Genomic DNA, 19462 nt, shown 5'->3' on the forward strand with positions numbered 1-19462 from the left:
TTACACATGTAAGATATATAATGTATGTAATAATTATATATACTAATAGAATATAGTATTTATAATGATTCTAATAAATAGAAATGAATTAATTATATAAATAAATAATAGAATGAAAGAATGACAATATTATAATAATTAGGGATTTGGAACATCTCTTACAAGGAAAGCCTGCGAGAACAGGGCCTTTTCTGAGAGGGGATTTTATTGATGCATAAAAATATCTCAAAGGCAGGTGCCAAGAAGATGGTGCCAGATTCTTTTCAGAGGTGCCCAGTGATAGGATGAGGAGCAGTGATCATAAACTAAAACACAAGAAGTTCAAGCTCAACATGAGGAAGAACTTCTTTGCATTGAGGGTGGCACAGCACTGGAACATAATGCTGGGGAGGTTGTGGAGTCTCCCTCTCTGGAGACATTCAAACCCCTCCTGGATGTGTTCCTGTGTCACCTGCTCCAGGTGACCCTGCCTTGGCAGGGGGCCTGGACTAGATGATCTCAAGAGGTCCTTCCCAACCCAATCTTGTGATTTTGTGTATAGTGGTATAAGCCAAAACCAAGCTTTCATCAGACCACTCCTGATCTGGACCCCTCAAGATTTGAATAGGGGTTTGAGTCAAACTTTGGAATTTTTTTTTTGTTTGTTCATCAGTAACTGTGGTTGGACAGTTATGATTAGGCAGTTGCATTGTGAACATTGTACACGTGGCTAATCTTTTGTTTTAAGGAGAAGACAATCCCAAGGTGAATGGGCTGGCTGAACGAAAACCACCAGAAGTGAAGTCAGCAGGACTGAGCAGTAACTGGTGGAAAGGTAATTCCAGGAGTGGGTGATCATGTCCCATTAACCACCTACTCAAAAGAGATGCCAGACTCAACTGGAGGAATTGCACCTGCAGACTAATAACCATGAGAAGCAAGGTATACGACCAGCAAATAGAGGTTTGAGTACTAGTTAATAAAAAAGTTGTGTAATTTGTAACAGATGAATGCTGATGCCTTTGCTTGTTAGAATGTATAAATAGTGTAAACTTTGATTATTTGGAGGCCAGCCTTTTGTGAGTTAACACTCAGCTTCCTAATCTGCACAAACAAGAATAAAGAAATAGAAATTGAAATACAGGAATAGAAATGCCTCACCTCGGTGTGCAAACTGCACACCAGATAACAAGCTCACATTCAGGACAACACGAGGACTCCCAAGGCATGCACAGTGCCTCTGTTCAGAGCTAAGATGTAAAAGCAGAGTAAATTGCCTTTGCATGGCACTGGTCTGATGTGGCTGCTGATTTTCCAGAATTTGGGGTGAAACATCAGTGTGACTGTATCAGATTTTTAACTTGATGAGGCTGGGTCTCTGTTAAGTGATGTGTGTGCTCCCTGAACAGCATAGGCTTTCCCAAAATGTCACAGGAAGTTTTGGGACTGGGAGAAAATTAGATTTCCAGAGGGGTCTGGTTTATAAATGATGTTTGCTGCCTAGACTGCACTGACTCTTTGCTCCTCGACTGATCCAGCATCCATTCTGGAAAGCTTCATTAAAGGTAGAGGCACATGGCACAAGAAAGGAAATTCACCCTTACCCTCTGCTTTCCAAATGAAGATTCATAGAATTAAACCTCAAACCCTGCAGGGTTTACATCACTGTTGTGGTTTAACCCCAGCCAGCAACCAAGCCCCAAGCAGCCACTCATTCACTACCCCACTCCTCAGGATCAGGGAGAGAATGAGAAGGGTAAAAGCTGGAAACTTGTGGGTTGAGATAAAGGGTGTATAATAGGGAAAGCAAAAGCCACACACAAAAGCACAGCAAAACAGGGAATTAAGTCACTGCTTCCCATGGGCAGGCAGGTGTTCGGTGATCTCCAGCAGAGCTGGATCCCATCATGCATAATGGTTACTTCAAAGACAAACACCATCACTCCAAATGTTCCCTCCCTCTTCTTCTTCCTCCCAATTTATATACTGAGCATGATGTCATATGGTCTGGAATATCTCTCTGGCCAGTTTGAGTCACCTGTTCTGTCTTTGTCTCCTCCCAGCCTCCCAAGCACCCCCAATTTCCCTGCCACTGTGGCAGTTTGAGAAGCAGAAAAGGCCTTGGTTCTGTACAAGCACTGCCCAGCAACAACAGAAACATCTCTATATAATCATCACTGTGTTCAGCACAAATCCAAAACATAGCCTTGTGATACCCACTGTGAAGGTTAACTGTACCCCAGGTGAAACCAGCACAACAGCAAATGAGGAAATTCTCTTATCTTCTCAAGATTAAGAAGCTACTGCCTAGTCACCTGTGGGGTTCCCCAGGGCTCAATTTTAGGGACAGTGCTCTTTAATGTTCTTATAAATTACCTGGTTGCAGGAATTAAGTTTGATGATACTAAACCAAGAGGAGCTGTTGACTCCCTTGATGGCAGAGGAGCCTTACAAGAGATTTGTACAGAGAGCAGATCAATGACCAATCATATAAAATCTAACTAGTTACAGATTCTCCACACAGGACGGGGAAATCATGGTTGCACAGAGAAATTGAAGGATGAGAAGCTGGATTGCAGCTCCATGAAAAGCAATCTGAGTTTTTGGGTTGATAACAAGTTGAAAATTAGTCAAGAGTGTGCCAAAAGTGACAGCCAAAAGGGCAAATTATGTTGTGGAGGTCATCAGGCACAGCACTGCTGCCCAGTCAAGGAACTGGTGACTATTCCATTCTGCGCGGTACTGTGGGGTTGCACATCCCATCTCGAGTCCTATGTGCAGTTTTGGGCACCTCAGTTTAAGAAAAACATCACACTGTTCGAGTGTGTCAGGAGCAGGGGGGGCAAGATGATGAAGTGTCTCGAGGTAAGATTTAAGATGCTGAAGTCACTTGGCTTGTTCAGCTTAGGGAAGGCAGAGGGGAAGCCTCAGGCTGTGGAAACATTCCTCATGGGGGGCAGCAGTGGGGACGTGCTGATCTCCTCTCCCTGGTGACCAGCGGCAGGACAGGAGGAGACAGAATGAAGCTCTGCCAAGGGAAATTCAGGTTGGACATCAGGAAAAGGTTCACCCTGAGAGGGTGGTCGGTCCCTAGAAGAGGATTCCCAGGGAATTTGTCACGGCACCGAACCGGGAATACCTCAAGGAGCGTCTGCACAACACGCGCAGAAACGTGCTTTAGTTTTATGTGGTGCTGCGAGGAGCACGGATTCCGACTCCATAAAGCCATCGGGTTCCTTCGCTGGGAAGGAAGCCCGGCTGTCCCCGCCCAGCCGCTTCCTGCCGGCGGCTGTTGTGGATCCGGGGCAGGCGCAGCATGGAGCCGGCGGCTGAGGGCGGTGAGCGGTGGGGACGCCGGGGCCGAGGCGGGCCCAGCTCACCCGCGGCCCCCGCTCACCCCCGTGGTTTGCTCTCTCCTCTCGTTGCAGACGCAGAGATGCTGGGGACACCCGACCCGGAGCTGGCGGCCACCATGGGCTTCTCCGGCTTCGGTGCGTGGCGATGCGGCCGGGGGGGCCGGGAGCTGGCTGGCAGAGCGGGGGCCGAAGCCGTGGGGCCTGTCAGCCCCAGGTGGGCCTGTGTTTCAGTCTCCGTTTGCTTCATTTCCAGGGAAGAAGGCTCGAACTTTCGACCTCGAAGCTATGTTTGAGCAAACAAGGAGAACTGCAGTGGAGAGGAGCAGGAAAGTCTTGGGTAAGAAGTGCGAGCGTAGTCTGCTATTGCATTTTAAAGCATGTTTTGACTTGCTCCCTCAGGGTGATGTCTGGAGTGTCTTGGGCTGGCTGTGTAGATAACAAAACAGAAACTCAGTTTTGTTGAAGGAAGACAGCCCTAAGCAGCTTGGGCCTTGATGAACAGTTAAGTTATTAATCTGCTGATGTTGTCTGAGGGTGTTAGAGCAGTGTGCATTGCAAAGCTCCTGTTGTGAGGCACAGCTTGCAGATACAGGAAAAACACACAAACTCTTTCCTTTCTTCTTTTACTTCACTGTGTATTTATTTTGGAAGAGAAATTGGTACAGACAGCTTTATTCTAGAGACAGCAAAGTAGTGAAGAAGAAATGTGTGTCTTAGACCAAGTAGTAGGTTGTATAGCAGTCTACAAATGTGTCTCTGCCTTCTGCTGTGCTGGGAGTGGGCACTTTTTGAGGGGGCTGTTTTGAGAGTGGCAGATGTAGGAAATTGTATTTTTTCCTGCCTGTACTAAAGTAAACTCCAGTCCAAACAAGGTCTTTGAGAACACTCATGCATGTTCTACAAATCCCTTTGCCAACCCAGTTATCCATGCTTTCTCCTTCCCCTTGGCCAGTTTGTGGACAATGTGGGCCTTTTGTTCTACTGTGATGCCATGTTTTTATTACTGTGATTCTATACAGAACTGGATCAGACCTATCTGGACACTCATCGACTTTTTGGACTTAAAAACACTATGAAATTCAAATATACAGGGGATTCCAAAATTCATTTTGGACTGTTTTTTTTTTTTTTTTGGCTGAATCTAAACACACCAATGTATGTGCATGTTGGAAACCTTTTTATGTTTGATACTTGTTCAGGTTGAGCTTTCATTCTTTATAAGGAATCGTTTATTTATATAATATTTTTGTTTAGTAGTGGGATAAACGAGATTGCCCAATCAAAATTTATGAAGAAATAACATTTATTATGCGACCGAAATATCGGTTTTAAAAAAAACAGCACCGAGCCCGTGGTCGGAGCTGGGTGAACATGCATAGATCTGATCTCTATCACACCAGACCTTCCAAGTTCATGAATGTTGCTTCTGCTGGTTCCTTCTTTTACAGTTTTTGGGCAGAGTCCGAATTAATTCTATTCTTCTCATAATTTTGGCATGTTCATGAAGTTTTCTTGTCCTGAAGTTGGGCTGCACAAAGCCTTTCCTGGGTCTGATGAATTGTCCATCCTAGATGATGAATGGACCATCTCTGGTTCTTGGAACAGTTATTTTTAGTTCCCTGAATGTTCAATTCCTTATCAGATGCGATGTAGATATCAGAAGGTGGTGATCAAGTCATCATGGTGTGAATGTCCCGGTGGTAAGATCCAACCCCACCTAGGTGGAATCCTCACTTATTGATTACATCTGTGAGAGAACTTCTTTTAGTGTTGTGAAATTTTTCTCTCAGCCAGGCTGGTGGAGGGATTTTGAAACTCTGTCTCTGCATGGTCTACATTTCAGTTTTATACATAATAGCACGAATTACATTCTTTATCGATAACCGTAGGGAAATTTCACTATAAATAAGTGATTGCAAAAATACAATGCTTTTATGTCAAGATATCTTGACCTTCATCTTGAGTGTGCCCTCTCCCGTGCCCTGCAGCAGACTACCTCCCAATCCCGTACCGTTACTGTAATGGAAACACACAGCATTTTGTTGTTTGTAAAGTTGATAATTTTGCCAAAAATGATAAAACTTTGTAGGTAATGCAGCTATTTAACTTGGAAATAAATTTTAGTATTGAGGGTATAGCAATCAAAAATGCGTATTTGTTGTAGGGATGGCTTAATGTGAGCACTTTATTTTCAGATTTGTTGAGATACACTCCTGATTTTTAGCTTTTTGGAATTACTGTGATAACTTTTGGATATGTCTCCCCCATTACCTGATTTGTGGAACTGAGATCAAAATATATTTCCAGGTTCTGTATCTTACAGCTGTTTGTGTTCCTCTTTAGAGGAAAACGTTTCCTAGCTTTGCTGAAAACATGTTTTTCTCTTTTTTGTTTAGCTAACAAACAGTGAGCAAAAAGAGAACACAGTGTTTCTTGTGTAGCAAGAAAGTAACTTTCCTCACCTTAATTGAAGTTTTTGAGAACTTTTAAGAACATAGTAGCCATACCTGTAAACCATCCCCCACCCCCCTTGATTACTTAATATGAGATGGAAGTTTTTGTTTACTTAGATTTTATTGCAATGTTGCTCAGGGATTCTTTTTCACTAAGTGAGGTAGAAATTAACTACTAATGCAAACAGCACTTTGTGTTTCTTTTTAATAAATGATATTTAAAATTCTCTTATATACACATCTGGATAGTTTAACTGCACTAATTTAGTTCTTTGTGTTACGAAAACATAAAAATTTCACTGAATTGATCATGCTGTTTTACTGTAGTATTGAAAATAGTTGAAATATCAGCTTCTTTGTATGGTCGACTTACATTTGATAGTGTGTACAAATGAACAACTGGGAAGTGTTTACATTTTCCTTGTGACATTTTGTTGAGTGACCATTGCAGTAGCAATGGAAATTTAACATATGTGAAAAAGTATTTTCAGGTTAAATCTTTTATTTGCTGTTACCTTTTCAAGTATTTCATCTAGGTCTTAAAATGAAAAGAAACTGGCTTACTGTCCTCTGCAAGCCGGTAATTTTAATATTTTGTGATTATTTGTTATTTCTGTGCTCTCCCTATTCAGAGGCCCGTGAAAGAGAAAAAGAAGACCAGACTGAAAAGGAGTTCAGAATTCCATGCACTGACTCATCAGCTTCAGCATCCAGTGCAACAAGAGCTGGGCCCACATTACCTGAAAGGTACTTAGATATGATGGGAGATTCCATGTACCACCTTCCTTATCTGTAGAGGGTGTTTGCTTGTTTTGGTAACATGAGTATCATTTAGCTTGTGTGAATATGTCTTGTTATCTTAAGTATTCCAGTCAAAATACAGATTTCAAATTTTTAAAAAAATTTGTTTCTTAAAGGTATGCCAATATTTGCAAATATTGGCATTATGTATATTTAATAGTCAATTTTGCTGTTTCCTCCTTTATCCTGTTTTGCATACTTTAAAAAAAATAACAACAATGTTATCTATGTATTTTTTGAAAGTATTAGGGCAAATACAATGACAACATATGATGACTTTATTAGCAGCTACTGTGCCCACCTGTAGATTGAATATACTTGTTCATGCCTGATGAAGAAGAAGGCAAAGTACATGAACAGCCTCTGTGTGCAGATTTTATGGAGTAATGGTGAGGTAGAGAAAGTTGTTTGTTTCGACTTCAGTCTGAAATTTACTCTTAAACTTTTGTCTGTTACTGATAAACAGTATATGCTATGGATTTTACACTTTGAATTCTGAAATGCTGGGAAATCAAAAGTAGCTAAGGGCAATGGGGACCACACAACTCCATTGTGTGGCAGGGGTGGCAGACAGGAGTGCACTGTACATTTTTAGGTTTCTGTATCCATGGAAATTTAACAACCAATACAAGACTCTAGTAGACTTCTATATATGCATGTTATGGGCTGATAGAGCCTATATGTGGTAGGTTATTATAGACAATATAATAGAGAGTTTGTAGAGTTGTTGTAGAGTTTCAGACTGAACAAATTTTTGTTAGAAAATTTAGTTTTTGCGTGTTGCTCTTTGGAAAACCTGTGCACTCTCACTGACATAACTGATTGCACTATATACTTCCCTCTGGATCCTGTGTTATATCTTGTGCTCAAGGGAAAAATATTCTGTGCTTCCATTTGCTTCTGATGATCTTACATATCCATTTGGTGACATAATGAAGGATGACAAGAGTTTAAATGTAACATGATTGTGTATTGTTATTGGGTGACTCCAATATACATAAGCAATTTAAACAAATGATAAGGTGGAGAGCAGTCAGGCGATACAGAGGCTTTCCATAATTATCTTATTCTGCTGATTGACTCGACAGGAGAGACCTCCAGGGACCTACTATAAAGGAAAATAACGAATATGTTTCAGTATGCTGAGTTATTAGGTAGGCTCTGATAACTCCCCAGAGTTCTGCTCATAGTAAATTTTCTTTGTTTTTCTTTTTGTTTTTACTAAGCATTGAGGAGGAAGGGCTTGACATGAAAAGCTCTCCTGGAAGTTTTATATTTCCTTGTAAAAAAGGACACATAGCTTAGTACTTAGAGGTAAAAACAGGAAGCTGGAGAAAGACACATGCCATTGTGACTCAGTCATAATTCAGAGGAACAATCGTGCAACTGACTATTTGAGTCTGAAATATAGGATTTTCTAGTTCTCTTTATAACGATGATTTTCATTACTATAAACTGATTTAATATGCATAGCACCTTTTATTCTCTGAAAATGGCAACACTTCACTGAATTTTAATTTTTTTTAAATTATCAGAGCTTTTTGAGTTATGAGAGTAGTCCTTATACTATTTTTTCAGTTAAAAATTCACTCCAGAATGATGTGAAATACAGCCAGTGATTATTTTTGCTCCCGAGCTATTCTGCTGTAGAGAAATATTTACAATGCATATGGTATTTAAGTTATGCATACATATAATAATTAGACTTTGTGAAATGAAAGCATCTGCTAGTATATGAAAAGGAAAAACTTGAGAAAATTGAGTGAGCGATGTGCAGAGGGTGAACACATGGGGGGGATATGCCCTCATACTTGTGCAACTCTCAGAATGTTTTTCATTATTTCTCCTCTCAGTATGCCATCCGTGCTCTGTTACAGCTTTCCTTTTTTTCTCCTCTTAACAGCTTGTTTCACTTACTGAGGAGGTAGTGAGGGAAAGCAAAAAAAAATCCTTACACTTTTCTGAAAATCCTGGGAAAGGGGCTGGTTCAAAATGGTTCTTCTTTCTTTACAGCCCCTGGTAGAGTAAGATTATAAGACTGGAAGTTGAGAGAAACACCACTTGTTTTGTCCTTTCTCTCAGCACCACTCCCAGCTGCTGCCAGAAAGGTAGCTGGGCTTTTGGTCTGGCTGCATTGGTGTGTTCTTATGTTTCACTTTATGCCAGTCAGGACAGAGGATACCTGTAGCTGTTACTGGAGTATTTGGCTGTCCCTGCCCTGCTTGGGGTGTGGTGAAAAAATCACACTGCAGCTCTGGCCATGTCACATGCAGAGTGGCTGTGCTGCCCCTCAAAATACTGAAATGTTTGATTTGGTCAGTTTCCTTCCTAGCAAATGACAGAATGATAAATTACGAAGAACGGTAGATACTGTTCTTGGGTGTCTGTAGAAAGGTCTGGAAATTTGGGATTCAAGGATTGAAATAGCCTCCTTGAATCACTATGTTGTATACATCCTTTTCACTGGCACAATGTATATTTGGTTTCATTCCAAAACTAATTAAATAGCTTGGCTTTTGGGGAAAGATGTGTGGTTTGCTAGTGAAGGAATGCATATCGACTTTCAAAACACAACTCTTTTGCACATAGCACTTTATGACTCTTTTGCACATAATACTTTATGATGTTAGCTTTGAGGATACCGTACTTGAAGAACTTTGAAGATGCTCATCTGTGCCTCTCATGCTGGAAAACCTTCCCTTTGGTAAAAGGGTATTGATTGTCTCGTAGAGTAAGAGAAGCTCTTTTGATTTGGGTTAGATTTGTTACGTAATGATATTCTGACCTAAGTCTTTAGGCTATACAAGCTTTCAGGCATGCAAACCCTGCTCTTCACTTTAACATCTGAGGACCTAAGTCATGTGGCTTTTAGTTTGTTCTGTTTTCTTCCTGAAACTGTGTTTCAATTGCTTATCCAGCACAATTTTTTTCTGTGCAACTTAGTACCTGCTTGGTGTACAGCTGGTTCTGGAGGCAAAGCAGGGCAGAATTCTCTATCACAATTACATAGGTCAGAACTGATTTTCTTAGTCTTTTATTATGTTCTTAAACTTTCGTCTTTTTATTATAGTTCTAAATGAATACCCTAAACTTTAGAAAAACCCAAACAAGGAAATACCTCTATTTTTAACAAAGAAAAGAGGAAAAGAAGGCAATATTTTGTGGCCTGCTCACTTAAAAATTCTGAAAATATAAGCTCCCAAACGAAGTCTGGAAAGTTGAGCTTCTCTCTCTCTGTATAGACCTTCTGCCCGTTTGAGCGGCGCTGCTCGGCAGCTGCCAGCAGAGGGAGCGCGGCTGTTTTGAATAAATTGCACGAACATAGACACAATAACTCAACTTTACAGAAATTTCCCCATGCCAAAAATAATGTGTTTGCACAACCGATTTGGCAACAACAGAATGGTAATTTAATGTAGCTTTTATAGTCTAGACTTGTGAGTGTTTTAAAAGATAATGGTGGGCCTACCTGTTCGACCTACCTACTCTGTTAATGAAAGTTAATGTGTGTTTTCCTGCTAATTTTGGTGTCTAGTGATTTACAAGAGTGCTCAACATATTTTATCTGAAAATTCTTCAAACACTAATGCTTTAAATTTTCCTTGCAGAGAGGTAGTGTATAGTGAAAGTGAGGACAACTCAAATGAAGCGCTAAGTGGTCCTTCCATGCAATCACAGAGTTCTGCCAAAGGTCCAACTGAGGATACTGATGATGATGATGATGATGAAGAATTCATTGGGCCTCCACTTCCCCCTGGGTTCAAAGATAGTGATGATGACAATGATGATACAGAGGAGGAAGATAATGTAAGTAGTTTGTTTCTCTTTAATGTTTTAATCCTTTAATCAGTGGGTTCTGATTTGTATGTGCACTGTTCCTTTTTGATGGAATTTCCAGGTGACATATGTCTTGTTTAAAATGCAGGTTTTCTGTTTTTCTAGTGATTATTCATCAAATGCAAATAATTATTGTTATTTAAAAATTCTGCGATTTAAAACAAAAATTTGCCTGTGAATCTCAAGGGAAATGCAACTTCTATTAGTACATATTGTCTACTTTTTTTGATTTCATGTTATAAAAGGACTAGATAAATGAATATTTAATATAGATATATTTTTAATGGTTTATTTCCCAAAGCAAATGTTGAATTTTTTTATAAGAAAGAGGAAGCAGAGGTGGGCTTGAATCTAGGAAGAAAAACTGTGCCAGAACTCTTTTTAGAAACTAACTGTGGTAACTGAGGGCTTTTTGTTTGGTCGTTTTTGTTTATTTGTGTTTATTTTAATTTGCTTTTTTCTAAATAAGTGCGAGACCTGCTTGTTGTTGAGAATACAGAATCTTCTATCTATGTTGAAATCAAGAGAACCTGTAATAGTCTAACTTTGGTATCACAGATACTCAGTTAACCAACCTTTCCTTTCAGTTAAAAGGCATCTGGGTCTGGCACTGGGTGACATGGTTTAGTGGTTTATGGGTTACAATAGTACTGCTGGGTTGGACCGAATGATCTTAAAGGTCTCTTCCAACCCTGATGATTCTGTGAAAAGATTAATGGTTTGATGTTTGTTCTTCAAAACTCCCTGGACCGAGTATTTTGTGGCATTGGGTTTTGTGTGATGGTTTCCATGTGTAACAACAGTGATAGAAGTCCTGTGAAAACAGCCTTGCTTACTGCTGGTTTGAACCATCTGCTAACAGAAAAAGACCTGCATGTCCTGTTACACAAACATAAACCAAACTCTAAAAAACTCCTGAATTTCCAGGTGTCCTAAAGCTTTCCTTTTGATTTTTCTTTAGTTTTTACTGGGGATTCAGTTTGTTTGTTCTTCTTCTGTCACAACTCTTACCTTGCATATTTTGTACTGATGTTTTAAAATTTAAAGTACTCATTTTAAATGATTGAGAGGAACTTCTTAAGCCAAGACATGACTCACTTTTAGAGTGACCCTAAACTTCTGTGATCACAAAGTTTTCTTTTTTCTTTTGTTTACCCACTGGGGATAAGTGATGGGGAATTCTGGTGTCTTAGGTATTTTTATCACTTTGTCTGATTCACTTGATTCACTGTTGCCTATGGATTTCTTTCATTATCAAACTGGACATTTTAGTCTCATATCTTCTGTGGTTGTATCTGTACCCCACAGATGACTTGTTCTGTCTCAGGCAACCAAGGAGAGATAAATCTGGTATTTTCCTTGAGAATGACATAAACCTTAAGTTTACTCACTATTGATCTGTGCCAGGAATTCTCTTAACTTTTAGCTGTTAGGTCACTGTGGAGAGAGTCTGTATTCCTGAGGGCATCATAGACTCAGTGGGTTTCAGTTGCTATGGGTCATATTATATTAAAATCACTATTTATTTTCTTCCAACTTCTCCAGAATGCCAAAGGCAAAACTACATGCAGAAACAGCTGATTTTACTTTAGCCTGTCTTTCTCAGTAGTCACTTTGGTGATTGGCTGTTTTAATTTCTAACCAGACACTGATAATTATTTTTAATTTATATATATTTGAATAATGCAACAACTGGCTTGATGAAGTGAAGTTACTGGAAACCAGAGTTAAAAGACCCTAATGAAAAGTTTCAGACAGAAAGGTAACTTGTAGTCTGGTGTGATTTATGTTTGTCTGAACTTAAGACAATAGTTACAAAACAGTCTAGCATAGATTTGGTTGAGAATAAGCAGAGCAGCAGAAATACGAGACTTGTGGGTTTTCAGTCTAAACAGTTAATTTATTACTGGGGAGATTTTGTGTCAGTGTGAGTGCCGGAGGCCTTTGGGGTCTAGAGCCTTCCCTTACTGCTGCTCATGAGCTCAGTTATTTTCTTTCCTGTGAAGGGAATCAGGAAGCAGCTGTGCTTTCCTGGTTTCCTGTTGATCGATTGGTGATCACAGTATGATCTTGCGAGCCCCAAGGAAGACAGGTGTTGCAGTTACGAGAACTCTGTGATTCCTTTCTCTTGCTTGTGCATAGCCTGTGGTTGGTGTGCATGGGTGTAGAACTGAGACGGGAGAAACTGAAAGCTAAATGGTTTTTTTCCCTAGATGTAGTGTGAGACTGTCTCTCTTTTATTATCATATTTTGCTGCTGAATTAGTTTCTTGAAAACACAACTATCTGTGGTTTTGATCCTGAAGGAATCAAATTTTTCTTTAATAGTTCTAGGTGTTGCAGTATATAATTTGTAATCTGAAGTCTTGTGAATTTTGTATGACAGATAAAATACACCAAAAGACTGGCTTCACCCTGACATTTTCCCACTGTCTCTCAAGCCTGACTTTAGATGTGTTTTTTATTATAGGAACATTGTTTTTTCACTGTTGCTTGTTCAGTTGTTTTTTGCTTTCTTATGACAGACTGTCAGTAGGGACATTTGTCACATTGAGTTTGCTATGAGGCAGACAACTTTTGAGTCCAGGGTTGACCCAGGACTGCCCAGCTCAGATGAGTTATTTTACTGAATAAATGTTAAGGTGGAAGGAGTAGCTGGTGGTTATTACCTTTGATGGGAATTTTTCATACCTTGGTGTTTTTATGGGAAAATGACTAGCAGCAGTTAATTGCTGAATGTTTTGAATTGGCACCGGTATTTTTTGAGTATTATGCATTTTTGTAGTTTGTGTAAATTACATGTTATATGATCCAAACATATTTTTTTTTTAACAGAGCCTTAGATATTGCGTTAAGTGTGTGAACTCTGACTTGAGGTACTTTTTTCCCCAGATGTTGTGTAAGTTCATTTGATATATGCAAGTGTTTGTGGTGCTGTTTTAAACAATTTTTCTGTGTTTGATTAATCTGTTTTGATACTGATGATTAGTTACATTCAAGAAATAAATATTTAGATTTAATAACTTGCTAATTTAGTACCATTCACTTCCGGTTGTGTCAAAAGTGATGATTCTTAACAAACCACAATATGCTTGTGAGTATTTATGCAAATGCTTTACAGTGCTTATTTTGTAGTAGTGTAAGGAATAGTGCTTTATCAAGTACATTTGAGGACAACAGGTACACTTGGTATTAATTCCCTCTGATATGTTCCTCTTGGCTTAGTATCCTGTTTTATATAAAAGGCTTGCATTAATTTGAGGAGTGAGGAAAATAAGCTGTCTATTTGAATTGTGATCAGCACTTGCTTTTCGGTAGTGCTTTTTCTTCTAATGGTGTAAAAACTTGGTGGGATCGTCAGTGTCTGTTCTTCACATGGTTGTAAGCTGAGAGGGGCATGGAGGAAGCAGAGCATCTTCTGTAGTGTGAAGTTTTTTAGGCTTGATCTATCCTGTGATCTAAACCTTTCTAGAAAATTTCAGGAAAACCTTTAAAAGAGAAAACAGCTTATTTTGCAAGAGGGCAAATGGATAATGAGGGCAATATTGCATGTGATAAATTTTGGATCAGGAAATGTGGTAGAGTCTTGGCCAGCTTTTTTTCCCTGGCAAAATGCACTGGGAGTCTGTCTGAAATCTGTGCACTCAAAATCTGTCTGGAGAGGGACAAAGACCAGCAAGAGCAGTTGTGTCAGGATTGGTAGGTAGACAGCTTTAAATCTAGGACCTAAACATTTTCTAAGGGAATGGATGACATGTATTAGAAGACTTTAGTAAGAGAGTGTTTATTTGTTAATGCTCTCTTTTATGTGGTAGAAAATTAGAAATGTCATTAGAAAATGTGCTGAGATCTTTAACAAAACGTAATGCAGTGTTAGCATCTTGTGACACTTTTCCTGGCTTGAGGCAACAGGTAAAGATGACTGTTGAAAAATTAGCCAGATGGATTTGCAAGGATTTACCTTCTGTTTGGAGCTGAGTTACAGTTCATTCTCCTTTGGAGCAGAGAACTTTTTCTCCCTGCAGCACCAAAGGGATACTAATCATGTTGTAATTATGTCCCTGAAACAAGTACAGCCTTGGGCCTCTTCAAGGCTCAAGGCTGCACTCTGATTTGGCATGTTTTCAAAATGATAGCATAGCTGTATTTCAGGTTTTAGAATTATGTGGAGATATTTCTAAATTTTTTACAGAAGTTTAACAGGATGTACCAGTAATACTTACTTGTTCAGAATGGAAGGAAGCCATTTCCTGCTGATTTAGATGGAGAATTTAAATAGATTGTAATTGCTTCAATTAGAATTTGGATATGGTACCAGACTAAAAATTATGGTGCTGTAAAAATAAATAAATGTTGTGGGAATTTTTAGTTATCCTAAGGATTTGTAAGATTTAGACTGAGAATTGTCTGCCCTGTAACTGCTGAATCTGATTTACCCAGTCATGTTTCATCTTGTCTAAAGAGGAAAAACTATAGTAAGCTGAACAAAGCAATTTTTGTGTATGCAACAGAGACAGAAAAGTGTGGTTTTGAGGGCAAGAGGCATTGTCTTTTATGTATTTCTAGTTATTGATAAAAAAATAGGTAGCAGTTACCCCTTGCTTTCAATTTGCTTGTGTGTTGTCTTCCTATGTAATGATGAAGAAAATGCTTTTTCCATATATATTCATAATATATTCTTAGGTCTTAACAATGAAAATGAGGCAAATGTGTTTTATTTATATTGAAGTTGGAACAAGTTGTGGCATTTTTTTAAGGATCATTGATGTGGTTACTGGTGGTGCAAAGAATGAGAAAGATTGTCTCCAAAGTGAGTTAAAATGGATTTGCAAACTTGGCAAAATAGAAAAAACAAAATAATCAGTCCCTGTCTTCCAATCTGAGAGAATCAAACAGAAGCTGTAAAGAAAGGAATACCCAAGAAGCAGAGCTCATCATACAAAGAGGAAGCTAATAAGGTAATTCCCTTAGGAAGTGTTGGTCTTTGATAAAAAGATGTGGGGTATTTGCTCATCTCCTCGTCAACCCAGTGCCCCAGAGTTCATGGTTACCGGTTGTTCCTAGAGTGTACTTGCCAAGATCTCTGTTGGTTGATTCTGCAGAATTTAGTAAGGCCAAGCCTTCTCTGCTGTATATCATGCCATACCTTTTGGTGGATGATATGAATTTTAATTAATTTGTAATATGACAGAATATGAAATTTTTAGAATGTTTCCTCTACAGATAGGTACTTAGGGTCCTGTGAGTTTATTTCCAGAAATTTTTGTGAGAACATTAATCGGTATATATTTGCTGACTATGAGGTACTTCAAAGTTAGAGAGAGATGATTTATCACATTAAATAAAATGTGATATAGAACATAATTATTGTTTTTACTGCCCTTTTCAACAAAGTTCCGAGATCTTCTTATGTCTTCTTTTTACTGCTTATCAGCTCCTTTAGAGAGCCTTTAACAGGTCAACTTTAGCTGGTGAAGCCTGTAGAAAGCCTTCTTTATGAGCTAATGGTACCACTTCTGTGTTTGAAGAGGAAGCTGTTGAGAGTGATGCAAGGTGTTCTTCATCTCAGGACCAAATATGCTGTGGCTGTAAATCTTCCACAGTTGAAACATGGGATCCACATGCTCATCCCTTCAGAGACCCTTGATTTCTTTATAGCCAGAAGATTTTGTGGAAGCTAATGTCCTCTACTGCCCTTGGACGGATAGTAGAATTCTAATTTTTTTTCTGCCAAGTATGTTGATGGCATGCATAACCTTGAGACTGTACAATTCTGTGACATGCCCCTTAAGAAAAAAAAAATTAAGTCTTTCTAGGCATGTATTTTGCACATTTATCTCAGTCACAAGACTGTATTTTTGATACAGTATTATTTAACAAGAATAGGTAGTTGGAAATACTAGGCAATTTTGTACATGCAATGGTATATGAACATTCTATCCTGAATATTATTTTCTTTACTTCCACTGTAAGTTGGGATCTCTGGAGGTGAAGATACTGAAACTAACTTATTCTCTGAGAACCTAAAAAGCTTACAGTCAAAAGGAGGTGGTGACTACCTCTTTACATGATGCTTGATGCATTTTTTGGCAGTTCCAAAAAAATTCCAATATACTTTTAAAAAGAAGCACAGATAGCATATTGTTTCTGTCAGTGTTAGAATATAGAAAATATTTTCAAATTTGGCCAGGGAACTAACAGCAGTGGTCACACTGTATTCGACCTTGACATCACTATGGAAAACACAAATGGAAGATAGCAAGTTTTCTCTGTATTTGGCATGTGAGTGTTATCTTTTTGAAAAGGTGTTTGTGCTCTAAACAGAATAAGGAGAAATACAGGTACAGAGAACTCTTGCTTGAATCAAGAGGAAAATGAAGTGGATGATAACAAGTATTTGAAATATTTATGGTGAGGATGAATAAATAATTTAAAATGATTGCATTTGAAGGAAGAGTGTAAGTGACATGCAGTTACACTTCCTCTCCAAAACAAGTCTTCACAGGATTTTTGATGAACAAGTGATTTATGTTAAACTATTGGAACTACAGACCAGACTCCAGGACAATGGAATCCTGGGAGAGCAATTTTGTTGACTCTAGGAATGTCTGCTGTTTGTTTAAAAGACGGCTTTGGATTTTTATGAATGTGAGACTACCACATGTATTGTTTTACAACTGCTGCAATGGCATCTCTTATTTGCAGGTGGGCACTTAGCAGTATACAGGGACTACACATACTCGATGCTAACAGTATCCAGATCACACAACAATCACACTGAACTTCCTTCCTTTGCTCCAGCTTATCCTTTTCTTTGTATTTTAAAACCTAATAAAATTATTTTCAAATTCTTAGGATCTTGGATAGTATTTTACTGCTTTACCTTGTGTACTATTTATAAATGTTTATTTGATGTACCACTGTAACCAAAGATTAATAAATATTCAAATAACCAAATATGGAAAGAAGAAAGACTTTTTTCTCATTTCCTTTCATAAACCAGTATAGTTACTTCCTCCAGAGGACCTGAATAATCATAAAAAACCAATTGTATGACTTTTTTACTAACCATGGCTTTTTGTGACCCAGTTCTGAGGCTTTTGAAATGTGCTTTTGTAAACTATTTATTCCTTTATTCTACTTAGAAGTATTTTAATTTTGAACAGTATCAGTTTTAAATCTGTTGGTTCTGTAGAAAAATGTCTTGAAATGTCTCAAAGTACCTCCTTAATGACAGATAAGATAAAGACTTCTTTTTCAGCTTTCTTCTAGGATCCTGCATCTGTTTATATGAGAAAATTAGTTTCTTAAACAAAAGTTACATTCATATAAGCATCATGTGCAAGAATACCAAAAAGGGGATATGTTATGTAACCCTTACTTCCCAATACAAAATAAATAGCTCAGGTAAGACTTTTATGTAGTAGCATTAGGGGGCTTCCCATTCAGTTTTCTAAAATAGGGTTTAATGCAAATAGCTAATAAATAGCCATCTCATGAAGCTCAGGTTCATTATTTAAGGTTGGAGAATTAGATCCACTTTCATGTAAATATTGTGTTGGCTTCAGTGAGACTGCAGAAAACCTTCAGTTTTGTAAGTGGGACTGAGTATGCATACTCACTGGAAGTACAAGTAGTGTACCTTTACTTTTTCACTATTGATTTGGCAGAAGACACAGACAAAAATATAGTTTGCTTCTACCAGAAAGAGGGTGATTTGTGACTTTCATTTTTATTTCCAAGTTTAATTACTTAACCAGTGTTTAATAAATGAAAGCGTATGGTATGTTGCAGCGAAGTGTCCTCTCAAGGTGCAGATAAGAAACTCATGAGTGGAGCAGTCTCTTCTTAGCCCTAGTACTGCCAGCTAACATCAATAAACTTCTTTTTTCTTTTCTTTTTTTTTTTCTTCCCCCACAATTGCATAGAGGGGCATTGAAAACACCACAGATGCACACCAGCCTTCCTGGAACTTTTAGTAGTCTTGCATAGTTTCTGCAGCCCTCTTTAGCAGCTAGCTTGGAAACAGTTTCAGAGTAAGTAGTACTATGTCAAGATTTTGATTTGGATTATGTGGATGTGTGGAATTCACTTCAGTGAGCATTCTCATTTGGTGAAACACGAGGTCTTAAATAAGGGTTGAACTCAGTCAGTCATGGTGGCGTTTTGCAGTACAGAGGCCCCATAGGTCATCTTTCATGTAATAATGACCATAAACCATGTCATGGTTTGGGAATGGTACTTCCCAATTTAGTACTCCCATTAAAAAGAAAACCATGAGCTGCTCCGCTCCCTCCCTATGGTGGGAGACATAAAAGGCAGAGATCATGGGTTGAGATAAGAACAATTTACTGGAAACAGCAATGGGATATGAAAGCAAAGAGTAACAGTAAGAGTGTTAATAACCAAAGTGTAGAAAGAGAGGGTGATTCACATGGACTATAGTGGTATTTCACTATCACTTACTGTAGGGTGTGTATTTGTAGATTAATTCAGGTATCAGAAAGAGCTGATAACCTTTATAAGAGTTGCAATGTCCTATCAATCAGGACAAATTTTACATTAATGTCTGCCTCTACTAGCTTGTGTGAGTTAGCTGTTCTTTTCCTGTTAGGTAGTACAGGCAAACCATAGGACTTAATACTTTTATTTAAAGAGGGAAACAGAAAAATAAAGAAATCACTTAAGTTACACATACAGCCTTTTTCTTTTTTGTCTCATGTTAGAAATGGAATTCTCACCTTTGGAAGATTAGTTGGTGGATGCAGAAGTTAGTTAGGATTTTTGCAGCAGTGTGTTTCTTTATTAGTTCAGTAACCTTAAAAGTTTCATGCATCATCTGGATTTGTAAAAGTTTATCTTTTTCTAACCAGCCTGTTACTTGGCATATTTTGGAACATGCTGGTCTCTTCAAAGAAGGCAAATGTGTGTATCAGGCAATGTGTGCCATCTCTAGGCATGAGCTGGCTTTCAGTGCCACCAGATTTGTAACTTTTTGCAGTACATATAGTCAGTGTATGTGTCTTGCAAAGCTGAT

At 38.5% G+C, this 19462-nt stretch overlaps 1 protein-coding gene across 1 annotated transcript in view; it reads left to right on the forward strand.

Annotated features, from left to right (window-relative positions):
• Positions 1–3254: 3254 nt before the first annotated feature.
• Positions 3255–19462, forward strand: part of WDR70 (WD repeat domain 70) — a 126127-nt gene continuing 109919 nt past the window's right edge. Inside the window, exons 1-5 of the mRNA XM_069001836.1 lie at positions 3255–3317; positions 3408–3470; positions 3589–3672; positions 6421–6535; positions 10198–10396. Coding sequence (XP_068857937.1) covers positions 3296–3317; positions 3408–3470; positions 3589–3672; positions 6421–6535; positions 10198–10396 — 483 coding nt within the window. The 5' untranslated portion in view covers positions 3255–3295. The remainder of the gene's footprint in view (positions 3318–3407; positions 3471–3588; positions 3673–6420; positions 6536–10197; positions 10397–19462) is intronic.

Source organism: Aphelocoma coerulescens, assembly GCF_041296385.1.
Source record: "Aphelocoma coerulescens isolate FSJ_1873_10779 chromosome Z unlocalized genomic scaffold, UR_Acoe_1.0 ChrZ, whole genome shotgun sequence".
Taxonomy (NCBI): Eukaryota; Metazoa; Chordata; class Aves; order Passeriformes; family Corvidae; genus Aphelocoma; species Aphelocoma coerulescens.